The sequence below is a fragment of the Chiloscyllium punctatum genome, chromosome 24 (genome assembly GCF_047496795.1).
Source record: "Chiloscyllium punctatum isolate Juve2018m chromosome 24, sChiPun1.3, whole genome shotgun sequence".
Taxonomy (NCBI): Eukaryota; Metazoa; Chordata; class Chondrichthyes; order Orectolobiformes; family Hemiscylliidae; genus Chiloscyllium; species Chiloscyllium punctatum.
In genome coordinates, this window is record NC_092762.1 from 58040775 (window position 1) to 58060823 (window position 20049).

Sequence of the window (20049 nt, forward strand, 5' to 3'; positions counted from 1 at the left end):
CAGATTGTTAATTTGCAACAGCTTGAGTCTGATTCTGACTGATTTTATCTTTAGCTATTTTAGGCTGAGTTTGTTTGGTCTGATGAAGGCCAAACGTCAACTCCACTATCACTTGTTGACTGGCATTCATCATTCAACACTGGCCCTGATATCAATTGCAGAGATGAAATCAATTGAACTAACTAACAATATTTATAGTTTAAATTGAGAATGACTGATGTCCAAGTTGTATGCACAGTGTACCATTATGCATTCCCTCTATTAATTTTATGTTTCAAATGCAGACAAGTTGCTCAGATGGATCTGAAACATTACCATCTGTGTATCTTACTAAGATAGGTAGGACAATAAGGTAGTCAACAAAATGATATCAATAGATTAAATGAATGAAGAAAAAAATTGGCATGTGGAATAAATAGAAAAAAGTGATGAATAATACTTTGGCAGAAAGATAAAAAAGTATTATTTAAATGAAGAAAAACTGCAGAGATCTATGGTACAAAGTATCTAGGTTCCTTGGTACATGGATCACAAAAAGCTAATATGCAGATATAGTTAGTGACTAAGAAGGCAAATGGAATGTTTGGTACAAAGGGAATGGAATATGAAAGTTGGGAAGTTTTGCTACAGTTGAACAGGGTATTGGTGAGAACACGTGGAACATTGGATGCAGTTTTGATCTATTTTTAAAAATTATGTAATTACATTAGAAGCAGTTCTGAGAAGGTTCACTTAAACCTTTCCTCCCAAGGTAAACATTTCATCTCAGGAATGAGTCAACATTTGAGTCTAGAAAAATGAGAGGTGACCCACTTGAAACATACACGATCCTGAAGGGAATTGGCAGGGTGGATCCCGAGATGATGTTTTGTGGGAGAGATTAAAACTAAGGGACACAGGAGAAATATTTTCTCAGTATTGTTAATTCCAGGAATTTACTTCTCATAGAGGAGTGGGGATGTCAAATATTTTTAAGGCTGAGTTGTATAGGTTCTTGATAAAAGGAGTCAGAGGTTAAAGAGGACAAATGGGAAGGTAGATTTGAGATCACAATCATAACAGCCATGAACTTATCAAATGGGAAAGCAGCTACAGGGCTTATTTTTGCTTCTAATTTGTATGGTCATTTGATGTGCCTTTTTGTTGTGTTTTAGAAACAACTTAGTCATTAAATTAAATCTTATTCAAAGCAAGGGCATGTTCAAAGAGTAGCAAGATAAATACATTTCAAAAGATGTAACAGGAGGCTGAACATTTTCTAGATTTTGCATCTGGTTGGACTTATTCTTGGAGATTTCATTACATGACCAATTGCCCTACTGTTTGATTAACCTGTATTCCATTTCTTCTTTAAAAGTATATCAATAGTTTGTAAACAAAAAACACGTTTCTTAATATACTTGGTTACCATATCTGTGCTCAGGGAATTAATCTTTAACTTCTGGAGACCTAAGGACAATCCCAGAGTGATGGCAATGGTACTTCTCAAAGTTCTGTTCAATGAGCTAACAATGATCCTATTTACAGTCATCTGTTATTTGAAATTCATATAGTCTCACATTATAGAACTACATTACTTTACAAATACTGGATTTCACTGGCTTGGTGAAAATATTTAATGCATCGGTGCAAACATGTAACAATATGAATCAGAATGCAGTGTGACATAAATGTAGCAAGAGTAACTGATGTGTCAACTTTGTAAGTATTGTCTCTGATCCATTTCAAATGTATCAAATTGATGGAATAAGATTTTGTTGGCTGCACTTCACTTGGTAGAATCATCCTCATTGTATGAATTTATCATCTAATCAGTTTTTAAAATTGCCTCCTTGGAGCTCCTCTGTTTTTGCAATCAACTTGGCAACTTTTAAAACCAGCACTTCTGGGAAAAATCTCAAAGGTTGTCTGTCCCAAGTTAAATTAAACAATGTCTCATGCAACTTTCTGATTAACCTAGGAGAAAACTTGTTGGTTGCTTCCTAAACAAATAAATAATATTGATATGAAAATCTGATTCAAGTTGTTATACAGATGTGGAATTTTATACCAATATTGAGAAGTGCCCTTAACACACACAATAGGGAATATGCATCTCTGTTTAGTGGAAAAAATATTCAGATGTATAAATCTCACTACGTTAGTTGTTTGGTTCATTGCTTAATCAGTTCAGTCCCTCCACCAATGAACAAACCAGTTATTTTTACTTGCTACTGTCTCTCAATTGAATAAATCAGTTTCCTTGCTATTTCAATCAGGTGTAACTTAAAATGTCATTGTCAGAAATAAATAAGTGACAATTTGCTACAACGTTCCTTCAAAATTAACCTGACCCATTAACCTAAACACATTAACACATAACCAACAACTATCTATTCAATAATCAACATACTTTGCACTGTAAGTAGGGCAGGACCCAAACGTGACCACAGGAATTGTGGTAGCTGATTAACCTGGGCCTGCTTCTGATGTGAGCAGCAAGCTAACTTTGTGCTCCTTGCTAATTTAAGCAATTGAAGTGTGCAATATGCTAAATGATCGGTCAAGTGGTTGCAAGCTTGGACAGGGGTTTGGGAAATTAAGAGGCCAGCCTACACTACTTAAAGTAGGCCTACACCATCTTGAGGATGCCACATTGTGGTTGGAACAGAATCTATGGATGGAGTTGTGGGTAACCCTTGGCAAAGAACACAAAACTGCTGGAAGAGGGGGAGCAGTGCCCATCGCACAAAAAGTTCTTAGAACTTGGCCTTCAGTAACTTTAGGGAAACTATTAAAAGGTAATGCATGAAGAAAATCATCTTGGGAAATACGTGATTGAAGAGAAGAGAAAATATTTTCTCATTCCAAAAATTCTTTGTGCCAAATGGAATGAAAGCTTCAGATGCCAGTCATTAACAAAGACCTTACTTTCTGGTGTTTCACAAGAAAAATTATGATTCTAAAGATCACTGGGAAAAATTACATTGTGAGCTTATCTGTTCACAACTTGAGTACTCTGCCCAGTTTTGGTCTCATAGTTTTGTAAAGGCTAAGAAAGAAAGGCCTATTTTACGAAAAAAGAATTTGCTTTTAACCCTTGGAAGGTGTTGACTGGACAGGGATCTCATTGAGATATCCAAAATAGTAAAAAGTAAATCTGTAAAACAGAACCCTGAGATTCAATCTGGTAATAAAACAATTTTCTCATTTATTTCAAGTGTTAACTTGCAACTACCGGTAAATTTACATTGCCATAACTCAATTTGGTTCCTGTATTGCTGGTGTCTTGCAGTTATACATTGGTTCTCAACTGGATTTGCAATAGTATGACATCTGTTCATGTGTTTTGTATTTTTTTTCTGTTTTCTTATGATTGTGTCACAAGTTTTCCAATATGACCAGCTTTTCTGAATTCTGGGATGCAGTTCAGTGGTTAAATAGTCCAAACGCTACTAGATCACCAACCATGATGTTTCAAACAATATCGAAGATTGTTTGTGGGCATTTGGATGGAGGTGGGCTGCAAATACCTTTCATGAACTGGTATGAAGATGATAACTACAAGGCCTTCTTTGGCAGGAATAGCACAGATGAGAAAATTATCACTTTTAACAATTTAACATGTGAGTACAATATGATTATGCTCTCAATACATACTGAAAGAAAACAATTTGCATACTTATCTTGAGTTGAAGCAGTCTTGGCTCAGCTTCAAATGGATATGGGTCTGCTGTACAAAGCATGCACTAATTCAATAGTAATTTACAGTCTTATTGAAGAGAATTCACAGGTTGGCTCATATAGAAACTGGAAATCCCAAACTCCTGACCTGATCTGTGGGCACCCTTTGTGAATATGGGTGGACAGATCTGAGGATTGCTTGGCTGCTCCTGGAAGTGGCCAAGAGGACCACTAACAAGTCCGCACAGTGGTCTGTGAAAAAGGCCATAATTTTCATCGATCTGCCTCTTCTCCATGGTTACATCCATATATGTTGACCATGGAGAGGGATATGCTGATTCCGTGGGTGCAGTAGAGGCCTTTAGAGACCAGTGGGCTCTACAGGTACTGGTGCACCATCACCCCGGTAACAACATTTGATTTAATTTTGATCAGTTTCCATTTTGGGAACATAGAAACAGGAGTAGGCTAGTCAGCATCTTGTGCCTGTTCCACTATTCAACGAGATCATAGTCGATCTGTGGCCTGACTCCATATACCAGCTTTTGGCCCTTAATATCTATGCTTATCAAAATTTTATCTTAGTGAGTTTTGAGAAGATTTAGCTCAGGTTGAGGTTTCTGGATGTAGGTTTGCTCGCAGAGCTGGAAGGTTCATTTTCAGACATTGTGTCACCATCCTCAGTAACATCATCAATGAGCCTCTGGATGAATCATGGTGGTATGGCCCGCTTTCTATTTATGCGTTTAGGTTTCCTTGAGTTGGTGATATCATTTGCTGTGTTTTTTTAGGGGGTGTTAAATGGGATGTGATGTCCTTCCTCATCTGTATGTAAGGATACTAGTGAGAGTGGGTCATGTCTTTTTGTGGCTAGTTAATGTTCATGTATATCATAAGGAAGGACACCACTTCGACTGGGACAACACATTCACCCTGGGATAAGCCAAACACACATGCACAAGAATTCCTAGAAGCATGAAATTCCAACCGGAACTCTATCAACAAACACATTGACTTGAATCCCATTTACCACCCCCGAGAAAAAGAATAGGAAATGATGTCACCACAGGAAATGATATCACCAACCCAAGGAAACCTAAACACATAAATAGAAAGCAGGCCATACTATCAGTGCTTCATCCAGAGGCTCACTGATGTTGTTACCTAATGTGGTGATGAAACATCTGAAAACGAACCTTCCAGCTCAGCGAGCAAACCTACATCCAAAAATTTATCTATCTCCAATTTGATATTTCACAACTGATCCAACATCCACTGCCATTTGTGGAAGAGAATTCCAAATCTTTATCACCTTTAGTGTGTAGAAGTGCTTTCTAATTCTTTCTGAAAACTCTAGCCCTAATTCTCTGACTATGCCCCCTAATTCTAGAACCCCAAGTGGTAATAGTTTATCTTTATCTACCCTGTTTTTTTCCTGTTAATACTTAAGACTTGGATCAGATCACCACTTAATCTACTAAATTCTAGAAAATCAGGCCTAATTTGTATAATCTCTTCTCATAACTTAACCCAGGTATCCAGGTTGCCTTTTGAATGTTTTGTTACAGAGACTTACCAGTGGCTACCTAAACAATATTTATGTGGAGGAGCCGATGTTGGACTTGGGTAGATAAAGTTAAAAATCACACAACACTAGGTATAGTCTAATAGGTTTATTTGGAAGCACTAGCTTTCGGAGAGCTGCTCCTTCATCAGGTGGCTGTGGGATAGGATCATAAGATGTCGAATTTATAGCAAAATATTTCAGTGTCATGCAACTGAAATTATGTTGAACAAACTTAGATTGCTATTAAGTCTTTCATCTTTTAGAATGGGTTGCAGGTTTTGGTTCATTAATATGTAAATCCCAGAACTTTTTTTAAGTCACATTCGTGAGATAGCTTAAGGATTTATTTTTTTAAAAATGACATCTCCGCTCAGACAATGCATTAAAGGTGTAAGGTTAGAGTCTCTCTGTATCCCAATTTTGAGTCAGACTGGTTCTATTTCCAAAGTAGGAATTTATAAAGTATTGCATAGATTGACTGCCTGCAGGTTGTGCACTTTTTGAGTAGAATAGGATGTATCTGCAAATATAATTCTACAAGTGCAAATTCATCCTGTAGTGCATGAGAGAGAGAGAGTGTGTGTGTGTGTGTGTGTGTGTGTGTGTGTGTGTGTATGTATGTGACAGACTGTGTGTATGCTTGGTAAAGTGTGTGTGTGAGTGTCATAGAGTCATAGAGATGTACAGCATGGAAACAGACCCTTCAGTCCAACCCATCCATGCCGACCAGGTATCCCAACCCAATCTAGACCCACCTACCAGCACCCGCCCCATATCCCTCCAAACTCTTCCTATTCATATACCCATCAAATGCCTCTTAAATGTTGCAAATTGTACCAGCCTCCATCACATCCTCTGGCAGCTCATTCCATACACGTACCACCCTCTGCATGAAAAAGTTGCCCCTTAGGTCTCTTTTATATCTTGTTCCCTTCACCCTAAACCTATGCCCTCTGGTTCTGGACTCCCCAATCCCAGGGAAAAGACTTTGTCTATTTATCCTAACCATGTCCCTCATAATTTTGTAAACCCCTATAAGTTCACTCCTCAGCCTCCGACGCTCCAGGGAAAACAGCCCCAGCCTGTTCAGCCTCTCCCTGTAGGTCAGATCCTCCAACCCTGGCAACATCCTTGTAAATCTTTTCTGAACCCTTTCAAGTTTCACAACATCTTTCCGATAGGAAGGAGACCAGAATCGCATGCAATATTCCAATAGTGGCCTAACCAATGTCCTGTACAGCCGCAACATAACCTCCCAAATCCTACTCAATACTCTGACCAATAAAAGAAAGCATACCAAATGCCTTCTTCACTATCCTGTCTACCTCGGACTCCACTTTCAAGGAGCTATGAACCTGCACTCCAAGTTCTCTTTGTTCGGCAACACTCCCTAGGACCTTGCCATTAAGTGTATAAGTCCTGCTAAGATTTGCTTTCCCAAAATGCAGCACCTGACATTTATCTGAATTAAACTCCATCTGCCACTTCTCAGCCCATTGGCCCATCTGGTCAAGATCCTGTTGTAATCTGAGGTAACCCTATTCGCTGTCCACTAAACCTCCAATTTTGGTGTCATCTGCAAACTTACTAACTGTACCTCTTATGCTCACATCCAAATCATTTATGTAAATGACAAAAAGTAGAGGGTGATGGAGTATAAGCCAGTGAGAGGGTGTGTGTGTGGGTAAATGTGGGGGGTGTACGTGTGTATGAGAGAAGGTCTGCATGAATGTGTGTGTATGTGAGAGTGTATAGTGTGGTGAAGTCATCTGTAGTGTGACATGAACTCCAGGTCCCAGTTGAGACCATCCTCATGAGTTCTAAACTTGGCTATCAGCTCTGCTTCACCACTGCGTTGTTGCATATCCTGAAGTCCACCTTGAAGGTTGGTCACCTGAAGATCCGAGGCTGAATGTCTTTGACTGCTGAAGCGTTCCCCAACTGGGAGGGAACATCCCTGTCTGGCGATTGTTGCGCAGTGTCCATTCATCTGTTGTTGTAATGTCTGCTTGGTCTTGCCAATATACCATGCCTTGGGGCATCCTTGTCTGCAGCATATGAGATAGTTGGCCCAAGTTGTCTATGAGTACCTGCTGCATAAATGGTGGGTGGTGTCCCCACGTGTCATGGTGGTATCCGTGTCGACACTTTGACACGTCTTGCAGTGGTTGCCATGACAAGGATGTATGGTGTTGTGGTGTTGTGACCCATGTTGTCCTGAAGGCTGGGCAGTTTGTGAACAATGGTCTGTTTAAGGTTTGGCGGTTGTTTAAAGGCGAGAAGTGGAGGTGTAGGGAAGATCTTGGCGAAGTGCTCATCCTCATCAATAATGTGTTGCAGGCATTGAAGAACATGGCATAGTTTCTCCGCTTGCAGGAACTACTGGACAACAAAGGGTACCCTATCGGTTACATCCCATGTCTGTCTCCTGAGGATGTCATTACGGTTTCTCGTCATGGCACATTAGAACTGACGATCAATGAGTTGAGCATCGTACCCTGTTCTTATGAAGGCAGACTTGAGCACCTTCAGGTATCAGTCACGTTCCTCTTCATCTGAACAGATGGGTTTGTTCAATATATTCTGTGCCTTATGATCCTGTCCCATAGCTATCTGATGAAGGAGCAGTGCTCCCTAAAGCTAGTGCTTCCAACTAAATCTATTGGACTATAACCTGGTGTTGTGTGATTTTTAACTTAACCAATATTGTTCATTTAAAAGGGTTGAATGTGGAAATCTCATTCTCATAATCGATGGATACACTGTGCAATGAGAGTCGAGCAAATCTTAGGATCTCCCACTGGGCTGCTCCTGGACCTAGTTAATGTGGCCATTGATGGTTCAATTAGCAGCCAATGTGCTCATCAAGGGGGAGCATGAAGAGTCCATTGGTACAGTAAAGACCTTTTGTGATTGGTGGACACTGCAGGGGATGGGTTGCATCATCATCCTCAGAGATGATATTTTAAGTTTGATAAGCTTCTGTTTTCATTTTGTAAGTTTCTATCAGCCTTTCATTTTTGTTACAGTGCCCCAGTAGTGGTTGTTCAAATCATTGTTTTACATTAAAATAATAGAAACTGAAAATCTATCACTTGGAACCATGGTGAAGTTAGAATTATTGTGCATCATTAAGTGTTCACCATTAGAAGTCAGGCTAAGTAGATCAGAAAATGAATTAGGAGGTGCTTGAAGTTACTTAGAAAGGGAGGTTGTTGGAGAAGGGAAAGTGAATCAAAAATGAAGAAGGTGGGCAAGTTGTTTGAATCTCCTGAAGCTAATGTAGAATATAGGTTGAATGTTTGGAAGTATGTCATGCAGAGAAGGTGGGTGAGGACTGGGATGATATCGGAACCATTTAGGAGACCTGGTATGGATTTCAGGTTGAGTTCACATACTGCTGGAAAAAAATCAATGTGGAGGTGATAATGTTGTGAGTAAAAAGACTGTGCACTCCACTGCTTAAAGAGACTCACAACATATTAAAAATAGAAGTAGGTAGTCATGGTAATGGATGTGCTACAGTGCTTGAATCTGAGTATAGAATCTAAGTAGCCTGAAGGTTTTCTACCATTGGGTGAGTTTTTGAACAGGACTATGGAGATTGCATTAAAGTATTAAGCTTCCAAAGACAGATTTTGATCTTGTTAAGTTGTCCTGCTGTTGGACAGATAAATGGACTGATGATATGAACAATGCAGTGTGTATGTATCATATTGGAGAAAATCAGATAGGCTAAGAGGGAAACTTCAGATAAACAGGAGGTGGCTTTATTTAGGAAAGTTTACTCTGTACCTGTCCCATGATATACTAGAAGGGATAAATATGTCCACCTCTGACTGTTATCTCAAGTAGCTGAAAAGAAAAAACACAGGAGAAAATCTGGAGAATGCTGTTCAGTATCCTGGCCAGTATTTATCCCTTAGCTAATAACGTTATAAACAAAGGATCAAAGCACATGGGATCTTATTGTGGTAAAATTGCCAGCTATGTTTTCTACATTTCAACAGTGACTGTACATGAAGAATTTCTCTTCTCAGAAAGTATATTGTTATATTCTAAGGTTGTGAAAGTTTACAAAGGCATGATATTTATTTCATTGTAATGGTGCCAAAGTTTAGTCTTGAATTCCTGGTTTTTATTAGTTAAAAGTTTTTATTTTGAGTACTTTAAGATCTTAGAACAACTGAGGTGATGGTGGAGCTCAGTGCCAATAATGTACAAGTTGTAAAAGGATTGTAAATGTGATCTGCTGAACTGAATCTCTTGCTTTCCATAGCACCTCACTGTAATGATCTACTTAAGACTCTTGAATCTTACTCTTCGATCATGTGGAAAAGTATCAAGCCACTATTTGTAGGGAAGATACTGTACAGTCCAGATACTCCAGCTACACTGAAGATAATGAAAGAGGTACTTGATTTTAGGGACAAAAATGTCTGACTAAAATCTGTGTAATTTGAGTGGTCACTGTCCATAAACTACAAAATCAGAACAAGTTTTGAATGCTTATCAGGGGTCAGTTTCTATTAACCGCAATGATTTCAGTCAGTCTGAAGCTTTTTATACTTGAACAAGTTGTTTTTATATAGTAGCTCGCTACTTAGAATTTCTAATGGGCAGTGAAATTTCTAACTTTCAGTGACATGCTGGGTTGGGACCACTCAACAAAATGATAAAGAATTAGATTTGTACATTCCGACCATGAACAAACTGAAATGTTTTAACTGATTTTTGGAATACTGCATGCAATTCTGGTCTCCCTGCTATAGGAAAGATGTTGTGGAACTTGAAAGTGCTCAGAAAAGATTTACAAGAATGTTGCCAGAGTTGGAGGGTTTGAGGTATAGGGAGCGGCTGAACAGTTTGGGGCTATCTTCCCTTGAGCATCGGAAGCTGAGGGGTGAGCTTTATAGAGGTTTATAAAATCATGAAGAGCATGGATAGGGTAAATAAACAAGGTCTTTTCCATGGTATAGGGCGTAGTTTTAAGGTGAGAGGGGAAACATTTAAAAGGGACCTAAGGGCCACATTTTTCATGCAGAGGGTGGTGCGTGTATGGAATGAGTTGCCCAAGGAAGTGGTGGAGGCTGGTACAATTCCAACATTTAAAAGGCATCTGGATGGATAAATGAATAGGAAGGATTCAGAGGGATATGGGTGAAATGCTGGCAAATGGAACTAGATTTATTTAAGATATCTGGTTGGCATGGACAACTTGGAATGAAGGGTCTGTTTTCATGCTGTACATCTCTATGACCAAACTAGCTGTTTTCACTACTTTATGTATTCAAACCGAATTAACTAAAATCCAACAACTGAATATCCAACAATTCCTACTTTATTGGATATAAGTAAATGGGAGCCGTGATGTGTCAATGCAGGATGACCATGTCTTGACAATTGGAATTGAAAACCTGGCTAGAATATTTTGGAGTTGCTAACAGTTTTTTCTTATCGCTGACAGGTGAACAGAACGTTTGAGGATCTAAGCTTGTTACAAGAGGTACGAGGAGCCTGGAATGAAGCTGGACCCCAGATCTGGAAGTTTATGGAAAGTAGTCAGGAAATCCGTCTCCTGCAAGTTAGTGCTCCCATTACTCTTGTTTTCCCACATTTAATAGTTTGCCTCAGTTGGAAATCTCTCTTCTGTGTAAGAAATGTTAAGGCTAGAGTTGGCAATGTTTAATTATTGCTATGTGCAATATTGAAGTGTGGGAATGAAGGGGTGCTTCACTGGGCAAGACTTTGAACCCAGACACATTTGCTGAGTCAGCTGTTAATGGAAAATTCTATGGTATTTTTTTGAAAAGAAAGAAAGATGTACTGTGTTCCATCAGGTGGCTTTTTGTGAATAGTTACTGATGCACAATGACAGATGCATCTTTCATATAATTATCACCTTGAGTGGACAATGAGGTACAATATAAAAACTGGTTAACAATTATGTGAAGGATGAATTGCCTCCAAGTATTTTGAGACAGATAATGTGTCAATGTGTCAACCAAGCTAAGGCTATAGCAGGTACATGCTGCTTCAACTCGATAGAGGTTTTATTGAAGAGGGCAGAGTTGGGATCTCTATAAATTATAATCTCGATTTCTTGAGGCGTAGGCTGTTGACAGCAGCATCTCATAAAAGGTTGAAAGGTGCTATCAGGAAAGGAGATTTTGGAGAATCTGTTTCATGTTAAAAGCTCAATTATGTTGTGAAAGAACAGTGTCTAAAGATATCAACTGAAGTATATGGTAACTAGATTCGGTTAGTTAGCAGTTCTCAAGGTGCTTATGAATTGGCATTATGTATAATAGCTTTATGATTTTTCATTTTAGTTGTGATTTTTCTAGTGAATAGATCTGTGTTGAACAACTGGTAGATTAGTTATTTCGATCGCATGTGTGGAAATAGGCAGCTATGCTAGCCTTGAAGTCCATTCTGGAACTAGGTCCCAGTGCTAACACAGAGTCAGCAAATCTGTGGTATAATGAACTAATGGTAGTTTGTGTAAACTGAGGGTAATGGTCATGGAGAGGGTATGGTTTAATGACTCCTATCTAAGTGGTAAAGTGAAACTTAACACAGAATTAGAAACTTCCATTGCTGATCATAGTGTCTAATTCTGATGACATACAATCAGCTAATGGCTGGAGTTGAGTGCTGTCACTAATTTTCCATTCTAGATATTTTCCAGTCAACCTGATTCAAGGATATTATTGCACATCTCTGGAGCAGTGGGACTTGAAGACAGGCCTCCTGATTTAGAGATAGGTACACTACCACTGCACTACAAGAACTCCAAAAATTGGTCTCAGGAAAGAACCCAGCTCATTTTATATTTTCAAACAACCTAATTCAGGGCTGATACTAGATACCTCTGGGGCACATGGGGCTTGAATCCAGGCCTCCTAGTTTACAGGTAGGACATTACAACTGCGCCACCAAAGCCCCTTAGACTAAATCTAGAATAGAGAATTAAGACTTTATTAGATTATCAGTGATAGAAGATGAACCAGGAATGTGTCTTAACAAGAAGAGGTACTTGTCTTAACACGATATATGTATAAGTTTTATTGGCTACTTAAACAATTTCTAAAACAAACAGGAAAGGAGAGTGAGGTGTTTCTCTCTCTCCATTGGGACCTCATGCCAGATTCCTGATTCTCCACCAAGACTGACATCATCAGATTGGATGGAGCTAAATACAGCTTCCAACATTAACACCATCAGAACTTTTTCAACATTATAGAACATCACCCTCAAGCTTCCATCTATAATTAAAATCTGTTCATTCATGTATATAGTTACGTTTACCACCACATCATTCACTTCCCTCCACCAAAGTCTTTGACTTCCACAAATACAGATGATCTGGAGTTTTTACAGATTTTTTTAGAATTATCTGTCTTTGGACTTGGAAGATTGGAACTCTCTTGCTAGAAGACTGTTGACCCAAATTCTGATCTTCACCCTGATTGGTCTGTAATCATTTTTCCAATCTTTTATTTCTTGAATGTTCTTTGTAAAAGATGTTGTTCCCTCTAAGTCTGGTAATTGATCTTCTTTTCCAGCAAGAAGATCTGTAGTCTCCTGAATTTCCTTCACCAAGGGATTCTTCCCTGTTGGATCAGGTAGTTGTCCCATAACCTCATTCTTGGGACCTTGTAGTCTCATCAGTGCCCAGTATGGGAGTTTGCCACTCTGTTGAAACGAGTATTTTCTTCCTTGCAGCATCCTGTAATTTTAGATCAGGCAACTATTTGTTTGACTGTGTCCTGATACTATGGCTCCCTGTGTCCTGATACTATGGCTCCCTGTGTCCTGATACTATGGCTCCCTGTGTCCTGATACTATGGCTCCCTGTGTCCTGATACTATGGCTCCCTGTGTCCTGATACTATGGCTCCCTGGGTCCTGATACTATGGCTCCCTGGGTCCTGATACTATGGCTCCCTGGGTCCTGATACTATGGCTCCCTGGGTCCTGATACTATGGCTCCCTGGGTCCTGATACTATGGCTCCCTGGGTCCTGATACTATGGCTCCCTGGGTCCTGATACTATGGCTCCCTGGGTCCTGATACTATGGCTCCCTGGGTCCTGATACTATGGCTCCCTGGGTCCTGATACTATGGCTCCCTGGGTCCTGATACTATGGCTCCCTGGGTCCTGATACTATGGCTCCCTGGGTCCTGATACCATGGCTCCCTGGGTCCTGATACCATGGCTCCCTGGGTCCTGATACTATGGCTCCCTGGGTCCTGATACTATGGCTCCCTGGGTCCTGATACTATGGCTCCCTGGGTCCTGATACTATGGCTCCCTGGGTCCTGATACTATGGCTCCCTGGGTCCTGATACTATGGCTCCCTGGGTCCTGATACTATGGCTCCCTGGGTCCTGATACTATGGCTCCCTGGGTCCTGATACCATGGCTCCCTGGGTCCTGATACCATGGCTCCCTGGGTCCTGATACCATGGCTCCCTGGGTCCTGATACCATGGCTCCCTGGGTCCTGATACCATGACTCCCTGGGTCCTGATACCATGACTCCCTGGGTCCTGATACCATGACTCCCTGGGTCCTGATACCATGACTCCCTGGGTCCTGATACCATGACTCCCTGTGTCCTGATACCATGACTCCCTGGGTCCTGATACCATGACTCCCTGTGTCCTGATACCATGGCTCCCTGGGACCTGATACCATGACTCCCTGGGTCCTGATACCATGACTCCCTGGGTCCTGATACTATGACTCCCTGGGTCCTGATACTATGACTCCCTGTGTTTCCATGAAGTCACACGCAGCTCATCTCCATTTTATTTGAGCAATTTTTTTATTTTTAATTTGCTCTTACATCCGTGCTGAAAGACGTAAGTGCTTTACCTAAACTTTTTAAATAGATTGGACATCATTTGCTCTCTGTGGATGTCTTTACATTGAACTAGACGTTCATGTCCTCCTCAGTCATGGTACGAGAGGATTACTGCTTACCTAGCATTATCTCTGTCACTGGTACTGATCATTCTGATTTGGGAGACAAAAGAGTGAACTAGTGATGGCTTGTCATCTGACATCACTGTCAAATCTGGTGTATCAGTTTGTTCATCAAAATATTTTTTTGCCTGCGCAATCTCAACTAGAGATTTCTCAATTAGCTCAAATGTTGAAGTGCTCATTCTTATTCTTAGTATTTGATTGTTGTGCCAAACTTATGTCTTATGTCTTCTGATCTGCCTTCAGTGATGATAGGACTGTTTTCTAGACTTGACAATCTGTGTAATTGCATATTCCACAGTGGGTTATGAAATCTTTAATCGCTTTCGAGATGTCTGTCCACTAAACTGCTGACTGAGCCCTGGCTGCACAAATTAGCAATAACCAAGACTTTCTGATGTATCCTTTCCAGGAGTGATTTGTCGAATTAGAATATGGTTACAGAGCACTTAAAGTGTTGGTGATTCACAAAGAGATTAATATAGCAGGGTAAATATCGTTAGGAAGTATAACTGAGGGATTCCTAGGAGAAATTGGTGATCCACCTGGTTTGAATTTGATGGAATGTTTTTCTGACTATGGAGATCTGTGACTTTATGCTTGATACAGGGGTGAATACCATTGCAAAAGAAAAAGAAGTTATGGCTGACAGAAATGACACTTAATGGCACAGGGAGAATAACTCTCAAGGGCCAGGGTATGCTGGAAACAACACTGGAATGCAGAGCATCAGAAAATTAAGATTATCCCAAGTCAGGCTTCAGCAAGAGGGAATGATGAACAGGGAGTGGGAGGAGAAAAGTAAAGGGTTGTTTCCCTCTACTCAATCCCATGCCAGGCCTGGCTAAGAGTGGGCCTGAAAAGCTGGACACTTGGTGATAACCTCTATTACTTCCGGTATAGTTTTAATGCTCCCCTGCTATCCCCTTCCTGGTGACCTGTAAGTTTCCAGCCGTCAGTAATCCTGCAACTTTTTCATCATTTGTGTGTCTTTTGCATTAACAGTTCCTCAAGTAAATTTGAGTGTCTCAAACTCTCATTTCTGGTGTAGTGTTATGACATAGATTCCAGACGAGACAAATGGTTTAAGATGTTTACCTGACATCAAGGGATATGATATTTTGGAATAAAAATATCACTTTTGCCTTAGTTATTCTCTATATGATGTGTGTTTATAATGTACAATAATATCAATAAATACAGAATCCAGACTGTAAGTCTGATATTGTAGATACTTTGTGTTTTTGATAAATTTCATGATAGCTGACTCAACAAGAACCCAAGTCTCTTTGATATGTATTTGACGGACAATATTGAAAATCCACAACTGGCAGAGGAACAAAGAAGGGACACATTGCCCAATTTGATAACACTTGTTAAATTAAGTAACCCTGTGTTTTGTCTTCATCAGAAAATGCTAAGAAACCCTGCTATCGCTCCCCTTATTGATCTACAACTTAATTCTACCTCTTGGACTGCAGAAAGTATTGCCAACTTTCTGACGAGCCAATCTGAAGGGAGCGAGAATTCCAATTACACCTGGAAACAAGTTTATGAAGAATTAGATCAAGTGGTCAACTCTTTCTCCCAGGTCTTTGAGGTATGTTTCTATTAAACCTACAGTGATTAAACGTTCTCCAGTTCAGAGAGAAATCCTCAATTTGGTCAAAGCTCCAAAGCTGGGGTACAGACTTTAAAAAACAAATCTATTCCTTTTGGAAATCATGCACCTCTATAATTGGAAAAGAAGTTTCATAATAAAGAAAATTTGGACTGTGATTCATTTTCTAAATGTTTGTAATCCTGATATCTAATCAAGTCAAGCGGGGGAATACTTAAATTTAGTTTAAGGGAATTGTTTTGATTATTTCTCTGGGTTCTGAAAAAAACTAAACTATAATTTAGTGGTGAATTAGTTAGTGTTAAGAGTGATATATCTTTTCACTCATCCCTGAGGCATTTTCATATTGCTATAAATTTGGCTAGAGTTAAACTATGAAGTGGAATACAGCCTGAATCTGATGTTTAGCAATAAAAACATTAGCTATTTGTTAAAAAACTAAAAATATTTTCTGAATTGCCAGTCACAAATATGAATGTTTGTGAAACATGAAAGATCAGACTCGCAGATCGATTTGAGAAACTGTCATTAAATGTCACCAAGCTTTTCATGTTTAAATCAAATAACTTCATAGGTTATGTTTCATAATAACCCTCCATAACTATAAATGTTGCTATTGTCAATTAAATTGAATATTATCTTCATGCTCTTTCTTATTGTGAAATGGCAACTTCTTGATGTGAAGAAGCTGACAATAGTATTTATGCCACTGTGAAATACACATACATTGCCAGTGATCTTTGTAGGTTACTGATAAGTCGAGAAGCAGTTCCCCACAGGGTAAATTTTATAGCATGGGCTTACCCAAAGTAATAATCTGGGTTCCCTAACAATATCAGAGTGGGACTTCTGCCCCTCAGAGCAAAGAAGCTCAACCTTGAGCGACTAGCCAATGTGCTTACAAGCTCAGTAGTCCCAGAGATATCCTGTGCTTGAACTGTGAGGGAGTCTTAAGAAGAAGGTAATACCAAGCTGAAAGGTTTTTGATCATAGAAAGTGAAGTAAACACAAGGCGGTCTGAAATTCTGTAGCAGTCTTTGAAAAGAATGAGTTAGTATAGAAGACGTGAGATGATCTTGACTACAGCAGGAAGGACGAAGGCTGTATCTGATAATCAAGCTTGGGAGGAACATAAGTGGAAAAGTTGAGGACTAATCGCTGACCAAATTGAAATTTGAGAAAGTCCCAATAGAGCAAGGCAGAGAATGAGGCTTTAAATAAATCTCTCTCAAATAATTTTGTTTACATGGACACCTGATGATCAGTTCATATTAGCATATGTGCCTGAGCCAGCTGTGCCTGTTTATATTTTCAGTTCTCAGTGGACTACCTCCATCCCTCTCTATCCTGCGTTTTCCCAAAGGTAACTAATAGAGACCTTAGCACATGTACTTATACATGTGAGCAAATCCCTGCTGTCAGGATAGTGGAACTGGTCATTAGTGGAAGCTGGAGTCTCTGGTTTAAACTCTGATGCCTCTGGGTTTGGTACAACATGCAACCTGTTCTCAAGATTATGTTCCCTGACACCTGTAACTTTTGACACACAAGGAGATTTTACAGGTAGCCCATTGTGCCTCAATGTCATTGTTGGCACTGATTTATTTAGACTGGTGAGAATTAAGACATGAAATGCAATGTTCTCTCACTGCCACTCTTTGTGATGCTACTATAGTCAATGCTCTTTCATTTCTCTAAGGTTCCACGTAACTTTGTCATACACAATCTTCTTCATTGTCGTTGATGCTTTTCTCCAGATTGAAGTCAAGACTTGAGTCATTCTTTGTCAGGATTATGTACTGCTTGAGACGTTAACTTGTCTGTTGTCTCCATTGTTACTGACTGACATGCATGTTTCTGTTTCTATTTGATTTCCAGCGTGTACTAGTGAATTGCCTCCAGTTATTGTCTATAATGTTCTAAAGTGGCAATGCAGCATAATCTAGACATTAGCTTTTGATTCAAGTCAATTTCTCTCCAACTCTTTCTTTAAGATTTAACATCCTACACTACTTGACTATTTACCTGGATTTTCTAAAGAAGTATAAACCACAATCCTACCTTAAATCACACTTTTTCTGTTTCCTCATGGACATTGTTCTGAGTAAAGATTATCTAAAAATATTGCTCTTTCTTGACAGTGCATATCTTTGAATAAACTAGAAGCTGTTCCGACCGAAGAGAAGTTAGTGGTCCGTGCATTGCAGCTTCTGGAGGAGAGACAGTTCTGGGCTGGAGTTGTGTTTTTAGTTGATGAGCCAACAGGTAGTGAGATTCACACTCTTCAGCCCCACATCAAATACAAGATTAGGATGGACATTGATTATGTCGCTCCAACCCACAAAATCAAGGACAGGTATGTTGGCATGTTAATCAAATTCAGTTCCTTTTTGGAATGTAGACTGAGAATTTCCTCAGATGTTCTTGGTCCTCGTAATTTCACCAGAAATCTCATTCATGTTGATGACGATTTTCCTGCTGTATTTGTTATAGGGTTTTGGTGGAGAAACAAAGTCAACACCTGGGAAATTCCAGGCTGTATTCATTTACTATTTTCTATGTCTGTCCAGAATTTCCCTCAAGTGATCAAATATTCAAGCCTGCTGTCAGATTTCAGTGATTAACTGTTGTATTCTAGAAAATACAAAACCACTTTCCATTAACTTCAGCTATGACGTTATCTCTCGGTGGTTGTTTGTTTATTTTTATTAATGGAGAGGAAGTGTGGCAGCAGTCTATGAGCACGCAGTGTCTGTGTGAGATTCTTTGAGTTAGTTTATCTAAAGTATTATCTTTGCCATTTATTTCTGAACTACCATCATGATTTGAAGTGACAGAATAGGGTAATTATTCCATCTCAAGCTTGACTTATTTTTAGGGAAGCTGCTGGTGTTTTGAGGTTGCCCATCTGTCCTGGAAAAGGATCAAACCAGCTGAATATTAAATGTGTTTAATTTCCTATTGCCAAATTAGTCATTTTTGTTAGCCAACATTGTGTCTGTATGTGACCACAAGTGTCGTTGCAGTTTATGAAGGAGAGGTATGCCATTGCTTAGTGTTTTGCATTTTCATATCAACACAGCCAAGAGGCTGGGACTAGTAGAGATGGCACACAAGTGTGATAAAGTAAACTTTGTGTGGATATGATTTTTAACATGCCATTGATATGGGTGGAGCATATGATTATACTGGAGTTTAATCTTTAATTATATGACCAAAAAAAAATCGGAAAACCTCTTGTGGTTGCCCTGTCAATTGCCCATGATAGAACTACATGAAAAAGCACCATGAATTTCATTTTTGCTATCAGAAATGTACTTCAGCTGGTTAGAAATTTGGAGTTTCATTGTTGCACAAGCTGAGGGAAGTTGCATTGCTATTGGCAGGAAGACAATATTTTGAGCAGTGCCTCCAAATTGAGCATGACTTGCCTGCACTTTGGTTTAATGGGTTTTGAGATGGCTATACACCTGCAAATTCTACCATACGCAGGAGAGGCGGTGTTTGGAGGTTGGTGCACTCTGTCTCTAATGCCTCAACGTCATCTTATGTGCTGCCACTTCACCCCCCAACTGTGTTTGGTGCATTCCTGAATAAACCTCCATTTTTGGCCGGTGGCACATCACTCCCAAGGGTTGGTAAAACTGTTTGATCTCTTTAGGTCTACTTTAAGGATATCCCTGAAATGTTTCTGCTGCTGTCCCAGGGAAGGGGGGGGGGGGGGGGGGGGGGGGGGGGTGGGTGGGGGTGGGGGTGGAAGGGGATGCGGGGCGGGGCGGGGTGGGGTGGGGAGTGTCTCCTGTCATGACTGAATTCTGAGCAGAGCAGCTGCTTTGGGAATTTCGTGCAACTTGCAAATGACATGTCTCATCCAGCCCAAGCAGAAAGACTGAATGACAGCGAGACTTCTTTATCAATGTCCGATATATGTAGGAATTTGGCTGAGATGAATTGTATTTTGCTGTGTTACCTCTTAGGTTTTGGGACCCAGGACCTGAAGCCCTCACAATTCGGGACCTTCAGTACATCTGGGGAGGATTTGTTTACATCCAGGATTTGGTGGAACAGGCAATTATTCGAGTACAGACCAATGAACACAAGAGAACTGGACTTTATTTACAACAAATGCCATATCCATGCTATGTGGATGATGGGTAAGTGCCAGAACACATCTCGATGATTTATGAATATAAAAGATACTGTAG

The 20049-nt window shown here is 39.9% G+C and overlaps 1 protein-coding gene across 1 annotated transcript in view; it reads left to right on the forward strand.

Annotated features, from left to right (window-relative positions):
• The window catches only part of LOC140494578 (phospholipid-transporting ATPase ABCA1-like), a 176294-nt gene that overhangs the window by 66527 nt on the left and 89718 nt on the right, over nucleotides 1–20049 (forward strand). The window contains exons 9-14 of the mRNA XM_072593913.1: nucleotides 3368–3605; nucleotides 9510–9643; nucleotides 10698–10814; nucleotides 15635–15823; nucleotides 17986–18200; nucleotides 19822–19998. Coding sequence (XP_072450014.1) covers nucleotides 3368–3605; nucleotides 9510–9643; nucleotides 10698–10814; nucleotides 15635–15823; nucleotides 17986–18200; nucleotides 19822–19998 — 1070 coding nt within the window. The remainder of the gene's footprint in view (nucleotides 1–3367; nucleotides 3606–9509; nucleotides 9644–10697; nucleotides 10815–15634; nucleotides 15824–17985; nucleotides 18201–19821; nucleotides 19999–20049) is intronic.